Below are 24,756 nucleotides of genomic sequence, written 5' to 3' on the forward strand. Positions count from 1 at the left end.
AAATACTGCATGTTCCTACTTACAAGTGGGGATCAACAAGGAGAACACATGGGAACTAGGAGGAGAACCACACACACTCGGGCCTATGGGAGGGTGGGGGGCAGGAGGGGGAAGAGGGTCAGAAAAAAAATACCTCTTGAGTACTGTGCTTATTACCTGGGTGATGAAATTATCTGTACACCAAAGCCCTGTGACACGCAGGCGGCCTATTAATATTTAACAAACCTGTATATCTACTCCCAAACCCGAAATAAAAGTTAAAAACACACAAAAAGCCAAAAAAAAAGAAACCCACTAATGTTGTAAGTGATGAACAGAGTGGACCCAAACAGCTCTGCCCTGATAGAGCTTGGGTTCCAATGAGGACAGCTGGAGGAATATAATAAATAAAAATACATAGTGTATCTGTGCATACATAAACACGTGCTATGTATGACATATATGCATATAGTTGAATGGAAGTTAAGCAGGGATGGGGAAGGCAGTGCCTTGGGTGTGTGTGAAGATTTTACTGTCGCTGCTCAGGAAAGGCCTTGGGGAAAAGATGAGGTGAGGGAGCCGTGCGTGCCTCTGAGGAGAGAGTTAAAGGCAGAGGGAGGGAGGCCTGTCTGTCCTGTTAGAGGAGCAGCCAGGACTCCAGTGTGGCCGGAGTGGAGGGGGCCAGAGAGGCTGTACCTTGCTTGAGGCCCGCATTACAGCAGGTGTGGCTGCAAAGGTTTGATTCTGTCTCTGTAAACACTTTGCCTTTTCCTTTGAGGAGGGGAAGTCGGTGAATTTCTTTTTATTGAAAAGATTGATCTATACTAAATGTACACATTTTGGGGTCTATGTGGTCATTTAATACATTCATAAAATTTGTAAAGATCAAATCAGTGTCATTGAAATAGGCTTCACCTATGATTTTTGTGGTTTCTTCATGTTACGAATATTCCTATTATTCTCTAGCTATTTTGAAATGTGTAATAGATTATTGTAAACGGCAGTCACCCAACTGATCCATCTAACACGGGGTCTTATTTCTTCTACCAAACTGCATATTGGTGTCTACTCGGCAGCCTGGCGTTCATGTGAGAGAAGGGAGAGGGGCTGAGCAGAGGGGTGACACGGTCAGATCACCTGTGACCACCCTCGCTGTGGCACTAAAGATGGGTTATGGGAGAGGAGGTGAGGACAGGCCCTCGGACACCAGTGAGCTGGTCAATGCTCTGATTGAGGTGGTTGTGTCTGGGACCGGGGTGGCGGCAGCACCCGTGGAGGAGGGCTGGATCCTGGCTGTCCTTGGAAGGCATTGCCAATAGGATTTGCTGAAGGCTTAGATGTGCAGAGAGGAGAGAAACGTAAGATGAGCATAGGTATTGGCTGGAGTCAGTCAAGGGAGTCACCCTGTGCTGATGTGAAGAAGATTCTGGAATGAGGAGCAGAAGTGCTGTGTGATGTCATGTGTTCCACGGCCCTGTTGCTTTCTGACGTCTCTGCCTTCTCTCTGAAACCCTTAAGGATGGAGATTGTCTGTCTCATTACTGTGGTCCTAGCGTCTTGAAGAGTACCTAGCACGTAGCGGGATCTGATTTGCGATTGTTGACTGCATTTTAAATGAGCACAAATACTCCCTGGAGGTTTGCTTCAGAGCAGAGTGTTACACCAGTTCCTGTCTGGGAATTGTCCTGTGCTCCTGCCATGGCTGGGACTCACAGTAAGGGAGTCTCCCGGAGCCTGGTGAAGCCCTTCTCCTTGTCCCGGGCTTTTGTTGGGGGGCTCCTCGTTTGAGGAGCAGCCTGCTGCACCTGTCACTGCAGCCCTGGCTCTGGAGTGGGCGGCGGCAGCCCAGGAACCCATTTACCTCCCGAAGGCTGGAAGTGTGCAATGAGGTTCCTGGCAGAGCAAGACTCCCTCTCTGCAGCCTCCTCCATCCGTCTCCCAGTGTGCCTTCGTTTTGAATCATTGTTGCATTTGATTTAAGAAGAGAAAGAAGAGGCCAAGACGAAGGAAGGAGGAGTGAACACTATTCATCCACATCCCTAGCTCACATGGAATTTTGTGGGCTGGGCAGGGGAATGGAGAACGATTTCCTCTTTCTCCTTTGGTCAGTATTGTAAATCAAAGCTGGGAGTAGTTGTATACCTTATACCACCATTGATTTTAGACGAATGCTATATGCTATAGAATCATCCCGGCGCCTGGCTGCACACCCCTCCATCTAGGCTCTGGGGCACCCTCCCCTCCTCCCCTCCCCGGTCTGGGGCAGGTGGAGGGTAAACTGGTCCCTGCCTCCCACCGCAATCTCCCTGGGGATCTGGGAAGAAGCCAAGAGCATTCAGCAAACACACAGTGTCAAGGGACAGCCTCCCGGACTCAGGGTCATCAGCCAGAGTGGTTTTTCCTTCTGTCCAATACTTGTGTCAGGGAGAATCTCCTGATTTAAGTGGCAGGATAACCAGAATGGGATGGGAGGGGTCCTGTAGGACCCAGAGGTCCCAGCCGGTCCAGGAGCACAGAAGCTGACATAACAGCAGGTTTCTGCCGGGGCAGGGAGGTGTCAACTTGCCTTAATCACGTCTTCATCAGACGATCTACACTCCACAGACTCCAGCAGCTCTGTCACTGTGCCGTCCTCCTCCACAGAGACCACCTTCACCGGGACGGCCACCGTCTTCCCTGTGAGGATGGCTGTGTTCAGGATCTCTGCCTCCTGGAAGACCAAACACACCCTTCCATCACATCCTGTCCTGAGACAGCCCAGCCCTTGGCACATGCTGCCCGCCTTCCCTCAGCCTCCCTGCAAACAGCACTGGCCACTTCTGCAGCCTCATAAATCCTGGCGGGCAGCAGCAGCTGGGTGACCATGGCAGCCAAGGGATAATATTCTGTCCTCACCCATATTTCTGCAGGGAAACTATGGTGGGGAAGGGGTAGAGGACATAAAAGTGGCAGAGAAATTTATTTCTAGTACTGTGTTTGGCAAACACTTATGTGTGAGGCGCCCTTGTAAGTGCTTTACAAATATTGGTTCATCAATCCTCATAGCATCCTGATAAGACAAGCCTTCTTCTTCTTCCCATTTTACAGATGGCACAGGGAGGTTTTGTCCCTTGCCCTGGGTCACGCAGCTAGAAGTGAATGAAGGCAGGACTTGAACCCAAGAAGTCCAGCTCCCAAGTCCAGGCATCAGCCAACTCAAATAGCTCTCGGCATGGACACAATGACTGTAGCTTAAGCAGCCGATGGATGGCCAGAGGGGCCTGATGTTGTGAAAGGAGCCTGGATGAGCAGCACCTCCAGTGTGTGGTACGTGAGGGAGACAGAGGCAGGGAGACAGCCCTCCCTCTCTGTACTGTCTTGCTCTGGTTTTCTTTCACTCTGTTTCAATTTTCCAGGTTTATATTGGGTTCTGGCCTCTAGACGTGTCTGGAATGTTACTGTGGCTCCAGCGGCACCCCCACACCCCCACTGATACGCCCCACGATGCACAAGACACAGCCGCACTCACCCGAACACACGTTTTGCTGTAAACCCTTCGTTCAGAGAGCAGCTCAAGATGTGTCTTTAGGGGTGTCCCCGGCTTGCGGCAAGTATTAGGTTTCAGAATTAAGAAGGTCCTGAACCTTTCCCCTTGGTAGCACCTGACAGGGGCTATTTCACTTTTCCTTATAGTTATTTAATCCTCTTCCAGACTCTAAGCTCCATTGGGCTCTGCTTTCTGCCCACCAGCACCTAGCACAGAGCTAATTACATGAATGGTGTTAATATTTGTTGAGTGCCTAAATAGGACCCAACAGGGAAAGGACTGGGATTCACATCCTCACCTTCTCGCTCCCCAGCCCCTCACACTCCATGTGTGAATCCCTGTTTTTCGCAGGCACACCTATGCCTCGGGAGTGTTTCCCAGACTCAAGCATCGCTGGATCTCACGATACCCTGCACCTCTCTCTCCAATGCACCTACCCTCCGCCTCAGTTATTGTTCTAGAATTCTTGTAACTTTTGAATTGGTGGGGGCCTGAAAAATCATAGGAGCCCATTTTTCAGATAGAGAAAACTGAGCCTTAAGACCCAGTAAGTGAATCTCATTCTTCTCTGCAGATTGCATTTTCTATTACAAAAATGCAAAAGTCCAAGTATAACCCCACATCTCAGTATAATACAACTTCCAAGACCTAGCTCGCGATGCTCTTTGCTCAGTTTCAGCTCATCACATGCCAGTGGTGTCCCTAAGAGGTGTTTTATCAGCATGCCACATTGCATTTCTTCTGTTAACTCTGAACATGTCTGTCTTTTCTTTGACGGAATAACACCAAAAGGTCTGGGTGGGCACTGGTTAGGGTGCATCTAACACAATTGTCGTTTTACTTTCACTCATAGTTATTCAATCGCTTTATCTTCCTTCTGATACTGTGAGCTCAGTAGGGCTGTATCTGTATCATTTTGAGAGATGGGCTTGCAAAGATTCTTGTTACTTTGATTTTCATGTGAAACGCACAATGCCTGTTAGTAGTATCCGAGCAGAAGGAACGGAAGTTCACCCTAAAATTACATAACTATTTCCTTTATGTTAACCATTTCTTAGATAAAATCTTATTTTTCCTTTATGGTATGAGATTTGTGTATAACCAGCTCATTGGGGTTAGGCTTTGGATGTAGAAATACATATATTGTTCATTACTTCAATTCTAAAAGACAAGACTCCAATTTGGAATGCTCCTGAATTTCAGAGACCATGCTTTAAACAGTCGGAATCGGCAGAGGCCTTCAAAGGTCCCGTTACCCATACACTTTTAGCTTTTTCTCCCCTATGGGTTCCTAGCCTGATTTTCTTTTATTTCGAATAAAAACATAGCACAAAAAAGAAGGGGCAAAATTAGCATATGATGTTATCTCCTGCCGCCTCTAGGCAGGAAAAATTAGTTTTAATGGCAAAAATCACAATGACTTTTGTACCAACCTAGTATTCTTTTTCTACTCTGAAGGGTGAGGATCAAAAGGAACAAGTGGTACTCTGGAAAAAAGTGGAACAATGCTGTGTAACTTTCTGGCCGAAAGTGGCTTATCACAAAGCGGGGAGACAGACAGGGGAGCAGCGTGGCCACATCTGGCATCAGTCTCAACAGTTTCCCACATTCATGGTACGTAGTGAAGGGCATCTCTACTCCAGTGATAAAAATCAAAAGGCCTTTCATGTTTTTGCACATTCAGGTTAGTGAGTAATGAGAAATGACGCCGGGAATGACTGATGCGTGGCTGGAAGCCCGGACATCTGGGGTGTTGCCAGTTTGTCTGAATAGCTTGCGTCTTTCTGCCCACCAAGATCTCAGTGGGGCTGAGTGACTGAGCCTTCAGGCTTAGTATTTCCCTGCCTCCTTTGTGCATTTAAAATTCTTTGACGTCAAGAATTTTCTCTTTTGCACAGCTTTGCTTCTTTCCAGGAACTGAACGGTACGTGGATGACTCACAAAAGTCTTTAGACAAGAGGAGGACAAAGGAGACTCTTGTTCGGCGGCAGAAGTACCTGCAGAGCCTTAGCTTTGCTTGAGACATGACCTATAACTGCTCTGATTTTTGGACCCCAGAAACACTTGAAAGCTCAGCTTCCTTCTTGCTGTGTGTTCACCTTATCACAGAGCCTCAGAGCCTAGGAAATAAAGGCACAGACTCTCTTTAGAAAACGTATCTCCTTCCCATCAGCCAATCATACCCTCATGATCACTCCACACACCCATTCTGCCACTTGGGCATTGTGTGTGTGTGCCAGTCAGGCTCTCTGACGAAGCGTTACAGAACTGTAGGCTCCCCCGAGTCCAGGAGGAGGCAGACCAGCAGAGAACAGGCTGGATGTGGTACTGAGAAAGGAATAACCATTAAAGTGAGGTTTCAGATATTTTTCCTGGGGTCTGACTCATTGTCATCATTATAGGGAAGCAGTAACTCTCCCTGTTTTGCTGGAGAGATGATGAGCCATGTCTTAGTTTGAACCAGCCTGGAAATAGATCCTGGGACAAAGATTCAAGAGCAATTTATCTGGGAAGTTCAGGAAACTTTAAGAGGAGAGCGTGCGAGCGACACAGAGAAAAGGAGGCCACTAACAAGTTGTGTGGATTAAAGCAGGTATCACAGTGGGCACCTGGAACGATCCACAGGGGCTGATGTAGATCATGAAATACATTGTATATTCTGTGTGTGTCTTAGTTCTCTTGTATTTCTATTGAGAAATAGCAGGCTGGGTGCAGTGGCTCACACCTGCAATCCTAGCCCTTTGGGAGGCTAAGGCAGGTGGATCACTTGAACCCAGGAGTCTGAGACTAGCCTGGGCAATATGTGAGACCCTGTCTCTATAAACAAAGAGAAAAAAAATTAGCCAGGTGTGGTGATACCTGCCTGTAGTCCCAGCTACTTGAATGGCCCTGGAGGTGGGGTCGGGGAATCGCTTGGGTCCAACAAGGTAGAGGCTGCAGTGAGTCATGATCGTGCCACTGCACTACAGTCTGGGCAACAGAGAGAGGCTTTTCCTCAAAATTGAAAACAACCAAAAAACTAGAAAGGCTGGGTAATTTACAAGAATAAAAGGTTGGTTTGGTTCATGACTCTGCTGGTTGGAAGACTCGGCATCTGGAGAAAGCCTTGTGGAGGAAGGTGAAGGGAACGGGCGCTTGCAGAGATGACCTAGCAGTAGAGGAAGATAGGGAGAAGGACAGGGGAGGTGCCAGGCTCTTAACGACACTGAGAACTCCACCGCCAACTAGAGAGGGACTTTCGCTACTCATGAGGGGTCCACTCCCATGACCCAAACACCACCCATGGCCCCACCTCCAACACTGGGGATCACATTTCAACATGAGGTTTGGAGGAACAAGCATTCCACCCATAGCAGTGCGTAAATGTGTGTGTCTTTCAATAGATTGAAATATATTATGATGCATTTCCCTGCAGGGAAATTCTCTAGAATATGCACCTAAGAATAATTCCATTGAGGGCTGAGGGAGCTGGGGTATTTACACACCAAATCCTGAATGCTGCTCCTAAACAGACCACTGCTTAGCACTTCCAGCCCACTGCATGTACAGACAAAACAGACTTCTACTGTTTCAAAGGAAGCTCTCGATGGAGGGTGGCATTTGCACCTGGTCTGGAGCACACTGCTCTGCCAGGGTACAAGGGAAATGTGTAGGGCCCTGACCAGGTCTGCTACAACGCTACTGTGAAGTACTCTGTCATGTGGTGGGGCTGATGGATTGGAACCAGAATTAGAGTGTTTTGTTGTTGTGATTTTTTTTAATTCCATCATGTTTCTGGTATCCTGATTTTCTGCTTCAAGTATCAGCATAGGCATTTATTCATATTCACCTTTGAAAATTAATTTTAAAACAGACTAGGAAAATAAGGGATAGAGAAGAACATTGCACAGGGGAAGTTTTTAAACACTTGAAGAGATTGATCTTGGCTGGGCACGGTGGCTCACACCTGTAATCCCAGCACTTTGGGAGGCCGACGCGGGTGGATCACAAAGTCAAGAGTTAGAGACCAGCCTGGCCAACATGGCAAAACTCTATCTCTGCTAAAAATACAAAAAAAAAAAAAATTAGCCAGGTGTGGTGGCAGGCACTGTAATCCCAGCTACTTGGGAGGCTGAGGCAGGAGAACTGCTTGAACCCGGGAGGCAGAAGTTGCAGTGAGTTGAGATCGCGCCACTGCACTCCAGCCTAGGCGCAAGGAGCAAAACCCCGTCTCCAAAAAAAGATTCATCTTCGTGTTAGACAGTTTGCTGCCCATTCAATGTCTATCCTGCCTTTCTTCCTAACAAAACCCCAATTTTGTTTGTGGCTGTAACATGCCTAGATAAAATGACTATAGTTTTTGGTAGCCCTCAATCTGTGACATATTTCTGGCCCAGAAGATATCAAAAAAAGTTATTTAGTGAGGCTTCCAGAAAATTTTGTGAAAAGAACAAACAAAACCTCAAAAGAAGACATACATGCAGCCAATAATCATATAAAAAACCTCAGCATCACTGATCTCTAGAGAAATGCAAATCAAAACCACAATGAGATATCATCTCATACCAGTCAGAACAGCTATTATTAAAAACATTAAAAAAAACACACAGATGCTGGTGAGGTTGTGGAGTAAAGTAACACTTATACACTGTTGGTGGGAGTGTAAATTAGTTCAAACTTTGTGGAAGACAGTGTGGCGATTCCTCAAAGAGCTAGAAACAGAAATACATTTGACCCAGCAATCCCATTACTGGGTATATACCCAAAGGAATCTAAATCATTCTATTATAAAGACACATGCATGTGAATGTTCATTGCAGCACTATTCACAGTAGCAAAGAAATGAAATCAACCTAGATGTCCATCAATGGTAGACTGGAGAGAGAAAATGTGATACACATACACCATGGAATACTATACAGCTATAAAAAAGAATGAGATCATGTCCTTTGCAGGGACATCGTTGAAGTTAGAGGCTATTATCCTTTGCAAACTAACACAGGAACAGAAAACAACATACCACATGTTCTCACTTAGAACTGGGAGCTAAATGATGAGAACACAGGGACACAGAGGGGGAAACAACACACACTGGGGCCTATGAGAGAGTGGAGGGCGGGAGGAGGGAGAAGGGGAGGAAAAACAACCAATCGGTAGTAGGCTTAACACCTGGGTGATGAAATAACCGGTACAACAAACCTCCACAGCACGTTTCCCTATGTAACAAACCTGCACACGTACTCCTTAAAAGTTAAATAAAATCAAACCAAAATTAAAAAAATAACAAGAACAAAGCAGATTCTGAAAGTTGTTTTCCTTTTTCCTTTCTTTTTGCTCACTAGGCACAGATAATGCTGGAGTTAACCTGCATCTTGTGACTCAAAGGCAGTGGTATGTGGTTAAAAGCCACGTGGTTTCAGTGTAGTGAAATATTAATAGTTACGTGCAGGGAATCTCTCATTGGACTCTACATTAGTCTGTTTTCACAATGCTGATAAAAACAGATATACCCAAGACTGAAGAAGTTTAATAGACTCAGCTCCAGGTGGCTGGGGAGGCCTCACAATCCTGGGGGAAGGTGAGGGAAGAACAAAGCCGTGTCCTACATGGTGTTGGGCAAAGAGAGAATGAGAGCCAAACGAAAGGGGACACGTCTTAGAAAACCATCAGGTCTCCTAAGTCTTATTCACTACCACAGAACACTTTGGTGGAAATTGCCCCAAATCATGATTCAGTTATCTCCCACCAGGTCCCTCCCACAACACGTGGGAATTATGGGAGCTACAATTCAAGATGAGATTTGGGTGGGGACATAGCCAAATATCAGACTTAGTTCCTCTAGCTCCAACCATGTCCCTGCAAAGACATGATCTCATTCTTTTTTATGACTGTATAGAATTCCACGGTGTATATGTATCACATTTGCTCTATTCATCTACCACCGATAGACATCTAGGTTGATTTAATGTCTTTGCTATTGTAAATAGTGCTTTGATGAGCATTCTCATGCTTGCGTCTTTATGGTAGAATGATCTATATTCCTTTGGGTATATACCCAGGAATGGGATTGCTGGGTCAAATATATTTGTTTTTAGTTCTTTGAGAAATCGCCACACTATCTTCCACAAAGGTTGAACTAACCTTTCACAAAGGCTGAACTAACACGGCACTATATCCGACTGCCTGCATTTGAATCCTGGCTGTGACGTTACTAGCTATGTGGCTCCGAGCAAGTTACTTCACTCTTTGTGCCTAATTCTCTTCAGCTATAAAATAAGGATAATGATGGTATGTACCTCTTGGGTTTGGCCTACATTTGGTGTGTTAATATTTGTGGAGTGTTTAGAACAGCGCCTGGTAACCAGTAAATGCCCTCCCAAATGTCTGATAAATAAGCAGAGATGAATGATGACCGTGGTGGGTTGAGTGCAAAGTTCATGTCTACCTGGAGACCCAGAATGTGAGCTTGTTTGCAAGCAGTGTCTCTACAGATGTGAAGAGTTAAGATGTGGTCCTAATGGATTAAGGTGGGACTGTGGGTGTCCTTCCAAGAAGAGAAAACACAGACAGACACAGGGTGGACGGCACAGGAAGACGGAGCCAGAGACTGGGATGACCCATCCATAGTCGAGGAATATCAAGAATGGCCTCAACCCACAGAAGCTGGAAGAGGCGGGAAGGGTGATTCCCTAGAACCTCCAGAGCCAGCACGGCCCTGGTCACACCCTGATTTAGGCTTGCAGCCCCCAGAACAGTGGCGGAGGGAGCTTCTCTTGTTTTCAGCCACCACGTTGTTACCTCGTCACTTCTGCACGGCAGCTCTAGGAAGTGAATATGGTGACCAGACAAAAAGGAAGCGCCTGGATGCTACACGCACGGCCACGCTCGCCCTGGGCGTCCACCTCCAAGCACGTTTGCAGACAGCATTCAGCGCTTACTCATTCTAACCATTGATTTCCAAGTTCCGTTACTCACAGATAATCGTCACCTTAACTGACGCAGCCTTAACTGACCCCGCCATGATTCCTCATCAGCCTTAAGCCAAGATGAGTATGTTAAATTGACTTATTTTTTTTCTGTAATGAAAAAAAGCATTTTATTAGTTGTCCTCTTTTGTCCCTAACGTCCCTACAGCCTCTTTGGAGATCACTTGCCATTTTAATATACATTTCTAACATCATATGTTAAAATATGTTATATATTTTATATGTATAACATATATATTTACATGTAAAATATTTATTATTAACATTATTTAACATTATTTGTATTAACATTATAATATTATATATTATACATATAATATTTATAGTTATATTTATTAATATAATATAACATATATTTATTATATGTATAACATATATATTTATTTATATGTATATTTATTATTAACATTATTTAACAATATTATTTAAAATATGTTATATATTTTATATGTGTAACATATTTATTTATGTGTCTAATATTAATTATTGACATTATTTAACAATATTATTATTAACATTATATTATATATTATACATATACTATTTATATGTATAATATTTATTATTAATATGTTAATATAACATATATATATTTGTATGACATATATATTTATATATGTTATATATGTCAACAATATATGTTAAAAATAGATGAATACAGTTGGAAGAAATAAAAACAGTGTAGTGTGAGCTGCATCAGCTGCTTCCCTCCTGAACAAAAGCACACAGTGGTGACCTCTGAGCACCCCACTGGAGGAGGTGAGCGGGGCAAGCACTCCATAGAGCAAATGAAGTGGAGCTCCCGCGGAACCTCCAGCCTTCCCTGCCCTGAGGAAGATTGGCTTGGAGAAGGCATCAGAGGAAGGTGGAGGCTTATCCAGGAGGAACGGCCCACAGCCTGATACCTCAGCCTCCAAGCAGTGTGTTCCCGTCCCTTACCGCGGAGTGAGGCACGTGTGAGAAAGGGGCATTGTGAAGAAATGGATATAAAAGCTAACTGGCCCATGAAGCTTCGTTTTCTTTAGAAAACGTGCAAAAAGGCAGCGTTTTTTACAGAGGTTGTTAATGAAGACATGAGGCAGGAAGCACAAGCTTTCAAACAAACAGGACTTGAGTTACGTATTGAGACGTTTTCTCACAACATTTTCTAGGAAAAACAATGAGTCACTAGGAATAGAGTTTTTTCCTTTCCTGCCTGCTTTTGTGTAACAGGGCATCCATTTTCGTTAGGGAAACTATCACTTCTCCTTTGCATGACGCTTGGTGGGACCAGTAACCCTCTCCCCTGGCCAAAAGTAGGCAGGTATCTCCGAAGCTCTGCCCAGCAGCCTCTCTCCCTGGGACTTGACTTTCACTCAGCGGGAATAAGGCTGGGCCAAGAATATTTGGATTTCATCTGTCTCATTTGTGGCATCTGAAAAGTGTACGCCATTTACATTGGTCTATCTCTAGCACTGTCCTGGTTCCTGCCTTTTCTGAGGGCTTTTTGTCCAGCTTTTTAATTCATCCCCTGAGACGGCCTGTATTCTTGCAATACATTCCTTTTTTAAAACCTTAGGTAATGAGAATGAGTTTGTTTTGCTTACAGTGAACAGTGATGGGTTGCTAAGGATGGGGACACATTCTGAGAAATGCGTCGTTAGGCGATTTCATCCTTGTGTGAACATCACAGGTCATGTTCCACAAACCTAGAAGGCAGAGCCTGCTATACACCTGGCCGTCTGGCACAGCCTGCTGCTCCTGGGCTACACACCTGTACAGCAGGTGATTGCACTGAATACTGCAGGCAATTGAAACACCATGGCAAGTGTTTGTGTATCTCAACATAGAAGTTAGAATTAAAATACAGTAGTATAATCTTATGGGACCACAGTGGTACACGCAGTCCACTGTTGACAGAAATGTTGATATATGGTATAAACTGTACCCTACAGCATAAAGTTGACCAGCAAGGTGATTACATGAAAGTATATTGGTTTCTGAGGTTTCATTTTAAACTCTCATTGAGAGACACCTGGGTCTGCCATTTGCATGGAGAAGTGTGGCCAGCATTTACACTGATTTAAACGGCTGGTTGCAGAAGTAATGCTTCTTCATTCATGTGCTTAAAATTTTTGGAGAGGCTGAAAGCTCACTTGCTAAGACCATATCAAATACTTCATTAAACCAAGGACACAAGCATGGTGGTACCTGACAGGTCATCCAGAGATCAAAGCTCCACATCAGTAGGGCTGACACCATCTAGGGAGCTGGACTTGCACCTTTTGGGAGCACGGTTCACCTCTGTGTGCCATTTCCAGCATTCTTACTCTCTTCCTGATATGTGGGCAACTTCTTGAACTGCTAATATATTTGTTTTCTAAAATATGTACTTCATTTCTCATCATATTTACCCATTCTTCAACACATCTGCAAATAATATTCAGTTTTAAGAATATTGTATCAGTCAGGGATCTCAGCTGCAGACAACAGACTCCACTGTAGCTCTTTCAAGCAGGATAGGATTTATTCAGGAGTATGGTTGGGACTGAAGAAACAGATTTCAGCTGAGTTCCCAAGATCAGTGCCTGGAACCAGAGAGTGGGCCACCAAGACCCTGCTCCTTGTCATGACCAGAAAGCTTACGAATCAGGCAGATGGTTCTAGAGCCTCATTGCCTTTCCTACAACCTGAGCCAGCAAAATGAACACCCACATACTTCCTTTTTCCCATTTTGAGATTTTGAGAAACAAAATCTCAAACAGGTGCATCCAGTTGGCAGGTACTGGACCACGGGCCCATAGTCCCTCACAGACACTTTGCTGCCTCTCAGGAAAATCTGAGCCAAGTAGATTTTCAGAAAGTACCTTGGGGGGATGAGTTTTACAGAGTGGAGACAGCTCCCAACGCACCGAGAGAGCACCTGTGGGCAGCTGCAACAATTGTCCACTGCATGCGCCAACACTCCATGGCCTTGCGTTCTCCTGATGTTGAAAAGTACAGAAACTCATATTCTGCGAAGTCTATTTGTTCTCTTAAATACTGGAATTACTTACCCTCTATGCTTGATCCCACCTCCCAATGACACAAAGAAATGGTCCCTTGTAAGATTCTTCTGTCCATCACAGACTAAATTTGAGGACATTAAATGTCAAAGGGATACAAGAATTGTGAATTTATGTTTCATGAAAAAAAGAAATATACCTCTTAGTTAAAGACAGATGTCCAGATCAGGTATAAAAAGATGGTTTTTTCCTCCTGCAGTATCATATTCAGATGTAATATTTGAAAATGAAAAAGCCGAGCAACCACCCCAGGATGTCATAGCCACTGACCAATCAGAGGAGACGCCTGGCCAAGCATGCTTCATGCTGGATGGTGGTGGGCTGGCCATGCAGGTGAATTCCCGTTTACAGAGGACAACGGAATGCTCTGTGAGTATGCCATTTGTTCCTTGATATTTTCCAGGTCCTTGCAGTTAGGAAGAGACCTGTGAACACTTGTAGCCAATACAATGTGTGGATCAATGTTGTCTGTTACTTGTGGGATGAAGCAACACAGCTTTCATGTTCAATTGACTATTCTTTCTTCTCACCTGCCACAGCCACCAAGGAGGCTCTGAAGTTCAGATGATGCAGTGAGGAGATGCAGGAATCTCCATTAGCCTGGTTACCTGAGTCACTGCATGGAGAAGAGCTTCCTACTGACCCGCACAGGACGGTGCTCTTCTTGTCCTAAAGAAATGTGATTTGGGAGCAACTTTTAATTCCAATACAACCCAACCTATCCTGATTAATACACAATGCTTTCCAAATTCAGCTTCAGCAACTCGCTCTATACATAAGCATTAAATTCTGGGCTATCCTCCCAGGCAAAATTTCCTCCATGCTGGGTGGCTAGCCCTTCATCTCCTAATTGACTGCCCTGATTTCTGTTGTAATGAGCTTGGGCTGGTCCAGCCTAAGTTAGTATGGAGGTCTGACATCCCTTTCTTCCTCAATGTGCCCTAACTGTGGTCGACTTTTTAAAAACACCTTTAGGGCTGGGCGCAGTGGCTCATGCCTGTAATCCCAGGACTTTGGGAGGCCGAGGCGGGCAGATCATCTGAGGTCAGAAGTTCAAGACCAGCCTGACCAACATGGTGAAATCCTGTCTCTACTGAAAATACAAAAATTAGCTGGGCATCATGGTGCATGCCTATAATCTCAGCTACTTAGGAGGCTGAGGCAGGAGAATCGCTTGAACCCAGGAGGTGGAGGTTGCAGTGAGCCAAGAACGTGCCACTGCACTCCAGCCTGGGTGACAGAGGGAGACTCCATCTCAAAAACAAACAAACAAAAACAAACAAACAAAAAAACGTTTGAATTCATTTCCCAACAAGGATCAGTAACCTAACAAGTAGAATAACAACTAATCACCGTGTCCGTGTCTTTTGCTTTTTTGGCCAAACTCTCTTATTCCAGCCACCCTATCCCCCGCTCTTACCCCCGGCCTCCCAAACAAATAGCAAACACTGCAATAGTGATGGGCTGTGGGCTTTTTATCTCTTCCACATTAAACATAAACGCTATTAGATGACCATAGAAATATGATATCTAATTAGCAATAATGCCATGTTGCTATAAATAACCTGTGTGCTTCTTCCGACAAGTGTATAGTATCGGTCAAATTGGCACCTGCATTGCAGACAGATATGTAAACCACTCTATTTCTTAAAGTACATCAGCTCTTGGGTTTAGTGGCTGTGGCATGGCACAGAGAGTGACTGCATTTTGGCATCCACACTAAAATAGAATAGAATAAAATAAAATAATTCTTCTACTTTCAGGGAGGCAGTAGCATTTTATGCTACAGACCCCACACGAGGCTGGCCATGTGCTCATGACTTCTCCCCATGGGCCTGGCTTCTCAAAGCCATTGAAACACACCAAATGCATGGCGCACTTCCCTTCCTTGATGTAAATTTCAGTGTCTTATCAAGGTTATCCAAGCTCATTGTGAAAATATTACCCTTTGGAATGGGTTTACAATGAAATGGCACAGCAGATATCTACCCTTCCCTAACTTCATTTTTTTTTCCTTCAGGCAACTGCTTTCAATTCTTCTATGTTACAAAGTTTTTCTCCCCGTTTTTCTAAATAATGTACTATATTACCTGTTTTATTAGCAGTTTTAGATCTTAGCTACCGATTTCCTGGTATGATCAATGAAATTTTATCTCCGACTGCCTTCTACTTTCTCTCCTTTCTCAGGCAATATGATCATATTCCCCCTTTGATTTTCTCTATTGGCTGCATTTATAATTTCAAGGAAATACACCTCTAAGAAAAAACAAATACTGCATAATCTTACATGTACGTGACATCTAAAGATGTTGAACTCATGGAAATGGTGAGGAGAAGGGTGGTTGTCAGGAATTGGGTGAGGTGTTGGGGAAAACAAGGGGGATTTTTGTCAAAGGGTAAAAATTTTCAGTTATAAAACAAGTAAGCTCTGTAGACCTCATGTACAGCATGTTTGCTATAGTTAATAATAATGTATCATGTACTTGAAATTTGCTGAGGGTATAGATCTTAAATGCTCTCACTACAAAAAAAAATGGTAACTGTGAAGTGATGAATTAGCTTGATAGTGGTAACCATTCACAATGTAGATATGCATCAAAACATCATATTGTACACCTTAAACATATAAAATGTTTATTTGTCAGTTATACCTCAATAAAGCTTGCGGGGGAGAAAGAGATAATACCTTGATCCCTGCAAAAGTTAAGAACACGTCTGCAGATTCTTCAACACTCCTGCCATGTGGAAGTGGAGTCTGGATTTCCTCCCTTCAACACAGGCCAGCCTTAGGACTCACCCCTAGCTGTATCACCTTTCAGAACCTAGCCTCGGAAGTAGCAAGCATCACTTCCCCTAGAATGCAGTGGAGGTGACACTTGTTACTTCTGAGGCTAGGCCTAAAAGGCAAGACAGCTTCAACCTTGTTTTCTTGCTGGGGGCACTTGCTCTTGGAACTCACTCACCATGCTGTGGGAAGCCCTGGCCATGTGGAGAGGCCACGTGCAGGTGATCTGGTCCACAGCCCAGACTGCAGTCAGCCTCCCCCAGCAGAGGTGTAAATGCAGGGGCTTTTCAGAGGCCCACACAGGCTCTACTTTGCTGCACCCAACAGGAGACCTGAGCAGAAACCACCTGGCAGAGTCCTGTAGACCCCAGGAGCCATATGGCAGAAAATAATATAAATAGCTGCTGTTGTATAAGGCTACTACGGTTTGCTGGCTTCTTGTGTAGCAGTAGATAACTGATAACCCTCGCCTCCCGCTTTGCAAGATGAGAATATTAGCCCTGCTAAAGCTCTTCTTTGGTTCATGTCTGGTGTTAACTTCCCAACTTTTCTCATTTCTGTTGCTTTTATACTCTCAAGGATGATAACGTCTACATTGTGTTCTGAAACATAATGAAGTCATCTGTGCTTTGTACAAAGGTTGGATCTCAGAGTTGAAATCCACTAATATATCTATTATACTCTTACAAATATCGCACACTGTGAAGCAGGCTTTCTCAGGCTTGACACTATTGATATTTAGGGCTGCATAATTCTTTGTTATCAGGAGGTTCTATGAGATGTGCATGGCAGCACCTCTGGCCTCTACCCACTAGATGCCAGCAGCATCCCCCATCCCCCAAGTGTGACAGTCCAAAGTGTCATCACCACTGTCCCCTGAGGGAGAAAAATCACTCTCAGTTAAGAACCACTGCGGTGGGGGGAAGAATTGTCTTCGGATTCTATTTCCTTCCAGTATAATAATATTGGTGTATCCTGGAGTTACTCATTGCCTTTCTTTTTTCCTTTTTTATTAACACAATTTACCTTTTTCGTAATCATAGGTTTTGCCAAGCTCTTCACTGACCTTGCCATTTTCCCGGGACCCACCTATCAGAATGTTTTGTCTTCTGTTGCAATGACTATGTTCCCTAGACCTGCTGCACAGATCAGGACTTCTTATTACTTGATACAAGATTTGTTTTAAATATACACATTTAAAATGGGAGAAATTTTTGAAATGCAGAAACAAATGCAAAAATTCTTGATTTTCTTCAGGTCACCAGCAAGTATGGGCTCCACTGTACACACTGAGCATCACAGAGCTGGCTTTAGGTAACTGACAAATCTTTCAAAACAGAATATAGTCTATTCTAAAATCGTATTTTATTGTACCAGCGGCACTTTCTATTAAAAACTGGCATAAACAGGCAGGGCACGGTGGCTCATGCCTATCACCCCAGCACTTTGGGAAGTCAAGGCGGGCAGATCACTTGAGGTCAGGAGTTTCAGACCAGGCTGGCCCACATGGCGAAACCCCATCTCTGTTAAAGATACAAAATTAGCCAGGCAAGATGGCCACGCCTGTAATCCAAACTACTCGGGAGGCTGAGGCAGGAGAATCCCTTGAATCTAGGAGGTGGAAATTGTTTCACAAAAAATATTATCTTAAGCAAACTCTACGTCCAACTCAAATGCTACGTCTGTCTTAATCTCCCCAAGTGGAAGTAATCAGTGTGCACATTGTTTCTATTTTATTAGAGACATTATATAAAATAAACACGGAAGCAGGTGAGCTTAGGGTGAGGGGCTCAAGCTTTGGTGCCAGACGGTCTGGCTTTGAATCTCAGTTCCTATGCTGACTTGCTCCGTGACTTTCGGCAAAATAGTGACTGCACTGTGTCTATTTTCTCATCTGCAAAGCAGAGACTGTAAAAGTTTCCATGCTGTTGGATTATGGGAAGGATTTCATATGTGAAAGGTGGTTATTGCCATGACTGGCACGTGCTAAGCAAAACTACATGTTTGCCATTGTTGGTGGCATCCACGCTCCTGACTTGAAGACCTCCTCTACAGCCTGGGAGTGGGGACAGGGACCTGGTCTGAGGGATCTGAGTCCTAGCTTTACACAGCATCAGCTGTGGGAACTTGGCCAACGTATGTGAGTTCGTGGAGGCCACGTTCCCCATCTTCACAGTGGAGTTAGATGAGATGCAGGAGAATCTTTCCTGTGTGCCTGCCACCTGCACAGCCTCTGGACTCCGGCTGCCTGTGTTCAAATCCCAGCTTTGTCACTTCCGTGTTTCGTGAGCTTGCAAGTTACTGAAACTCTCTGCATCTCATTTTTCTTATCCGAAAAGCAAGGAAGGCTCCAAGTATTATCTGCCACATAGAGTTCTTTTGCAGATCCAATGAGTTGATGTAAGCAAAGTGTTAAGGCAGTGCTTGGCATTATTAATTTTTAAACAAGGCTGCTTAGTGGTAGTATCCTAATATATGCAATGACTTATATGGATTTAATATGTTCCTGGCAAAAGAAAAAGCAAGAGAGAGGAAGGGCAGGAGAGGAAGAAGAGGGAAGGAGATATGTAATCTGCCATGCCTTTCAATGCACTCAAGCTTGGTCCTGCAGTAGAGGAGGCAGGTAGCCGCTGTCCCCTCGGTGGCCCTCAGCCCCCACAGCCACTCACAGTGTGAGCATCTCACTGCAGTGTCAGTAGCTTTAGTATTAAAGATATATATTTTTCACACCCAGGATCCCTGGGCATAAGCCAGCAGCTCTACGTGGTGCTCAGCCAAGGAAAAATAATGTGTCAATGCTGAAAGAAAGACTGGAAGTGTTGAGCCTTATAAGCTGCATTTTATGGGTGGTTTGAGGGACTTTCAAGGGTGATGTTGATTGCATGTTATTTTTACATCATGTGTTTTCTCTGGAAACTAAACTTCTTCCTGGGATGGGACTTTATTGCCATGAACAGTGAACTCTCAGTGGAGTGTTGCAGGCTTACAATAAGAAAGGGTGAATCAACTACAGGACCGTGAGTTCTTGGCCACCTTCATTTCTGTGCAAATTGACATGCGGTTTCTCTCTGCAGGAAATGCCTGGCCAGGATCATAGGATGATGCCTGCGGGCATGGGCCCTGAGCATCTTTTCTCATGCACACCTACCTACTTAGGTTGGTTTGCAGAGCCCACAGGTTAGGACTTACGAAGCATCTTAAGGGACAGGAAGGTTCTCATACAATTTGCCCCTGTCTGCCATGGCACCAGACCTTGGCCCAGACAATCGTCCCAGGATGTGGTGTCAAACTCTGGTTCCAACCTGGGGCCTGGGTGGTGGTAATGATCACCCGGTGACCCAGCACCTCACTCTTAAGCCAGAGGAAGAAGTGACTGCTCCAGCTAATTGCTGCTTGTAGGAATGTGGACCAGACTGACCCATGTCCCGATTTTCCCAAGAATCAATATCTTTAGGTGAGATCTCCCGACTTTTACATTTGGCTTACTTTTTGTGAAACACACTGTGAAGTTTGAACAAACAGATTTGCAGGTTGCATTCACCCAGAGGTGCCCCTTTGTGACTTTATCTGAGGAGGTCAGAATCATCTATAGTCAGGTCCCCTTTGGATGCAAAGGGGAAGATTAGGAACTCTTGCCCTGTTGTCTGTACTCAACAATGAGGGGAATGCTTTCCCAGGACCCTCGATTTGTTTCTCTGGGTCTCCCCACAAGCCCTGCTGACTGGGAATAAGGCCTCCTTCACTCTGAGCTACTCGAAGAAATCTCCTGTATCACAAAAGCACTTCCTGGTTTTGCATAACTAATTTCAAATCCTATTTAGCATCAAGTTTCAGAATTAAGAAGCTAAGTGACAGCTGTTTAATTAACTCCTTAAGCTGATTAGGCAGCATTACTGAAATCCCCTCAAGGAGGAATTTCTAACTCTGGGGAGAACCTAGGGCCATGTTACTGCCTCTGTTTAAATTTAGTAAGCTGCTAAACCAATCAACCGCACGTTCCTGACATCCTCAAGCATGTGGCCAAATATGGATTTTTATTTATTATATTAACTGCTACAGAAGATGCCAAGTAATAATAATAACAAGAACTTCTTTGGATCCACTAAGAAAATCTGTCATCTGTCCTGTATTAGGAAATATATATATGTATACACACACACACACACACACACACACACACATATGGCACAAGTGGGAGCTTCTCAGAAGACACTTGATCATATTATAAATACCACGCATTTCAATGCATTGTGTTAGGAAACAGGTTTGGCTTAACCTTGGCCCCCACATAATGGGTTGTACATCCTTCTCTTCATTAATAAGACAAAGCCACATGAATGAGTTTAAGACGTTAAGCCAGTTTTATTCTTAAAATTAATGTTTTTAAAGTGGAATTTCCCAGGAAGAGGAAACCACAATATTTACCTGAGTGTAAATGTGAGGCTGAGGCTGCCTGGGCATCTCAGGACACTGACCCTTGTACAAGATGATGAATTTCCTCCCCTTTTATATCCCTAGCTGGGCAATACTGGGTGGATGGTAACAAAACATGGTGTGGAAGTGTCAAACACTGTGTGATGTGTGCTTTGGAGAACCTGCCATTGACCTAAGGTTATTAGAAACCATAGTTTAACTTTTGAATTGAGTTTAGGGAGATGGGTCTAGCAATCTGGTGGGGAGTGTTACGGAACCCACAGATTTTGTGGGCTGGTTTTGTGTGTCGAAAATTTCAGCTCCTTGCTCAAGACATAGAGGCTTTCCATTTTTGCATTGTTTTGGGGTTTTGAACAGCTTAATTGAGATAAAATTCATATACCATAAAATTCATCTGTTTAAAGTGTGCAATTCATTAGTTTTTAATATATTCACAGATATGTGCAATATTACCACAGTATGTGCAATATTACCACAGTCAATTTTTGAACATTTTTATCACCTTGAAAAAAAAATCCTATGTCCTTAGCTACCTCCTCACCCCTAACTACCACCCCGCTTCAGCCCTGGCAATCAGCAATCTGCTTGCTGTCTGCCTGAATTTTCCTCTTCCAGATACTCAGCCTGAATGGAATCATGTGATGTGTGGTCTTTTGTGACTGGCTGCTTTTACGTGATGTGATGCCATCATGGTTCATCCACGCTGTGGTACAGGTCAGTGTTTCGTTCCTTTCATGGCTGAATACAACTCCTCAAGGCACAGAGTTTTAATGCTTTACATTTAACAAAAATCAATTCTGATGCTGTTACTATCAGTTTATGAACTGGGGTTCCGAGGAAATGTTTGGACTGTACAGATTTAGTTCTTTTTCAATGGATCACAACATTTGAAAATGAGCAAATGTGCATAAGACCTGGACTTCTGGCCTGTCTTGGGAAATCAGAAGTTCAGCAATTCTGGGACATCGTTCAGCAAATGTGTCCTTGTGGCCTCTCTCTGCTTCTCCAAAGCTGACTTCTGCATCAAACTGGGAGGCTCAGGGTTCTCTGAGAGGGTCTGAATCCAGGCACCCTTTTTCAGACACCTTAGACTTAGCACACGTGTGCTTCTGCTGTGCCAAACACTGTCCCATTCCAACAGAGGAGGCTAAAACTTACAAGAAATGTGACAGGCACAGGGGAAATGCTCAGCTCTGGATATAACTTTCTAAAATAACAAGCTACTCCTTTTATCAGAAATACTAAATCCGGTGATTTATCAGCCTCCCTGCTAAGAAAAGTCTGACAATGTGATAAAAATGCTGTTGAGTACACTTAGCATATATCAAAGATTGACAACTACGGATGTTGATAATGAAGGTTCTTTTAAGAAACGTTCACTTCATTTATAGCTTCCAAAGAGCAATTCCATGAAACCCAGCATGAATGTTTAATTTGTGTCTGTTGATAGAGTCCTCTTGATAGCATAAAGTGTCTGCTCTTTGAAACTGGGGGAGGTTTTGCCTGTAGCCTCGAAGTAAATGGGTTCTCAGCCCTCTACTATATCACTACAGAAAAATGCATGTCAAATTGTCAAAGGCTACAGAATTTTCCGTAGGCTGGGAGAAGCCTGTCAGTCTTAGGGTACATGAAACTTACAAATTAATTCAATTGGTATGGAAAGGACAGAAAATTGATAAACATCAAAGAGCTGCTCTCAGACTTCACTTAACTAAATCAGTAAACCTAAAAGTGGGTCTTGTTGAGAATTTTAACCCTCCACAGGCACCCAAAGTGCTTATAAGTCCTTTTTTGACCTGAAAGCCATGGGGATTTCAGCAAGACTTATGGATGGGGCTGGGAGCCAGGTCTTGATTATCTATGCCGATGAGGGTACAGTGGTGTGGGTAATCCCAAATAGCGTAAAACCTAAAGTCATTTGCAGTTTGGCCCTGGAATACATTAAGTGCGTCTTCTTGCCTTCACCAGACAACTTCTTAACGATGTTTTTCTTAGGCTAATGTAAAAATGAATTTGCATGTCTTCTGCCCACACTAATTGGGATGAGGGTGGATGCAATTAAAATGATTCTGGGAGGCAGGGTAAAATCAATCTGAGGTTTTAAATTGGTCACAGTCGCCCATGCAATGACTTAGACTTTATAACCTGCTGACCAAGGAAATGCATCTCAGGTTTATGCTTTGCTTTCCTGGGGAGGCGGGACTCCCTGGAAAGGAAGAACATCAGCACTCTCTGCTACTCCCCCAGCCTGGCCATTACGTTACTCAGCTCCTTCTGTGTGTGTAGGCCTGTGATTCTATTATTAAAATCCTGTCCTCCCACCCCACTGATGGCAGATGAGGGTCATGGGGGGTTGGAGAAGATGATTTTCAGATCCTTCTTCAAAATGAAGCTCTGTGATCAGCTTTATGAACACTGGTCTCATTCTCAACTGTCTGAACTGTCAGAGAAATTTATGCTACAGCAAAGCAGCTCTGTTTTTGGGGTGTCTGCAGAATGGGGTGAAGCCACACTACTGTGGAGACTACACCCTAGAAGGTGATCTCAATCAGTCCCAGGGTGTTGATGTTCTGATCAGTTCCAGATTCAGATCTCTCCTCTGAGGGCTCCCATGAACTCAAGACATGTATTCTCGGGCCTAGCTGATGTGTCCACTGGGTGTCTCAGACTCACTGGGCTCAAGGGGCTACTCTTGAGATCCTCTCTCAAATCTTCTCTGCTGTCAGTATTCGAATCTCAGCAAATGGGGCAACAGTGCCCTAGTTGCTCAGTCTCAAACTTTAGGAGTGATGGCTTACGTCACCTGCATGATAGCATTGTGTTAGCACCATGCTAGTGTTCTGCAAACCTGCCAGCCGCTTCCCTCCATTCCATGGTAGTCACCTTCAATCACACCGCCATGATCTGTAACCACGGTTAGGAAAAACCTTTGAAACCACTTATCTTGTTTATTTACACCAAGGTTTTTGTCAGTCTCAGAAATCCTCCTTTTTCTTTTGCTATGAATTTACTGTCTGTTCGGCTACATCAAAATGTAACCTTTAGAAGGGCAGGTCGTTCAGGCTGTTCAACACGAAGCCTAGGGCTTAGTTCAGGCGGCCTAATGCAAGTGCTGCCTGGCATGCCAAACTCAGGCGTGTCCCTGCACATAACACAGGGCTCTCGGAGCACTCCTTGAATCAGCATTGAAGTCTTCCTCAACAGATTTCCATTTGTAACAGAGAAGAATGTGCATTATGGCCATGTTCTCTTTGATATTTTAATCCACGCTGGAAGCACAATATATCCTTAGTAGAACCACGTGCATATCTCTAGGGCTTTACATTTCCTGGCTGGATTGGGAAATCTCATCCCATTCCTGACCTAGAAGTATAAAATGTGTTACATGTTTACAGCAGTCAAATGTCATCAGATTTCCTCTAGTTCAGAGAAAGATATTAACCAATTGTTCTTTTATTGGTTGGGAGGTCCACACTGTAACCATTTTGTGTTACATCATTATTTTATTTCATTAATCCAGGCTTTGGCAGAAGCATCCCAACTGATATTCAGCCAAGAAAGCAGCTGTGGCTGATGAGTTCAGATGGAGGGAGCATGGTGTTAATGACTCTGAGGTCGTGGGTTCAATCCCCACTTGGCTATGGGGTTTTCTGAAAATCAGCCGGCTGAGATGGCGACCCTAACTATGGCCAACAGCTTTATAATTAAATGAGAAAATATGAACATATCATAGCCAAACTATTTTTCTTTCTAAGATCCTAGGGCACCAAAGGTTGGTCCAGAGAAGAGGTTCTCAACTAAGTCTACAGAATATAGTCCTCCATGGAGCTCTGATAAAATTTCAATGCCTTGGGCCTGCTTCTTTCAATTACATCAGAACCTCTGGGAAGTGGGACTCAGGTACCAGGCAGTATTTCTTTTTTATATCTTTGCAGGTAATTCTCACTCAGTGGCTCTCAAATTTAGCTGTACCTTAGAATCACTTGGGGAAATTAAACAATACTGGTAGTGGGTCTCACACTT

General features: G+C 44.1%; 1 protein-coding gene across 1 annotated transcript in view; it reads right to left on the minus strand.

The window, feature by feature from the left end:
- Positions 1–24,756, minus strand: part of TMEM132D (transmembrane protein 132D) — an 844,637-nt gene that overhangs the window by 127,997 nt on the left and 691,884 nt on the right. The window contains exon 5 of the mRNA XM_032244203.1: positions 2,546–2,689. Within this exon, the coding sequence (XP_032100094.1) occupies positions 2,546–2,689 (144 nt within the window). The remainder of the gene's footprint in view (positions 1–2,545; positions 2,690–24,756) is intronic.

Source organism: Sapajus apella, unplaced genomic scaffold (assembly GCF_009761245.1).
Source record: "Sapajus apella isolate SASKATOON/1434 unplaced genomic scaffold, GSC_monkey_1.0 scaffold2, whole genome shotgun sequence".
NCBI lineage: Eukaryota > Metazoa > Chordata > Mammalia > Primates > Cebidae > Sapajus > Sapajus apella.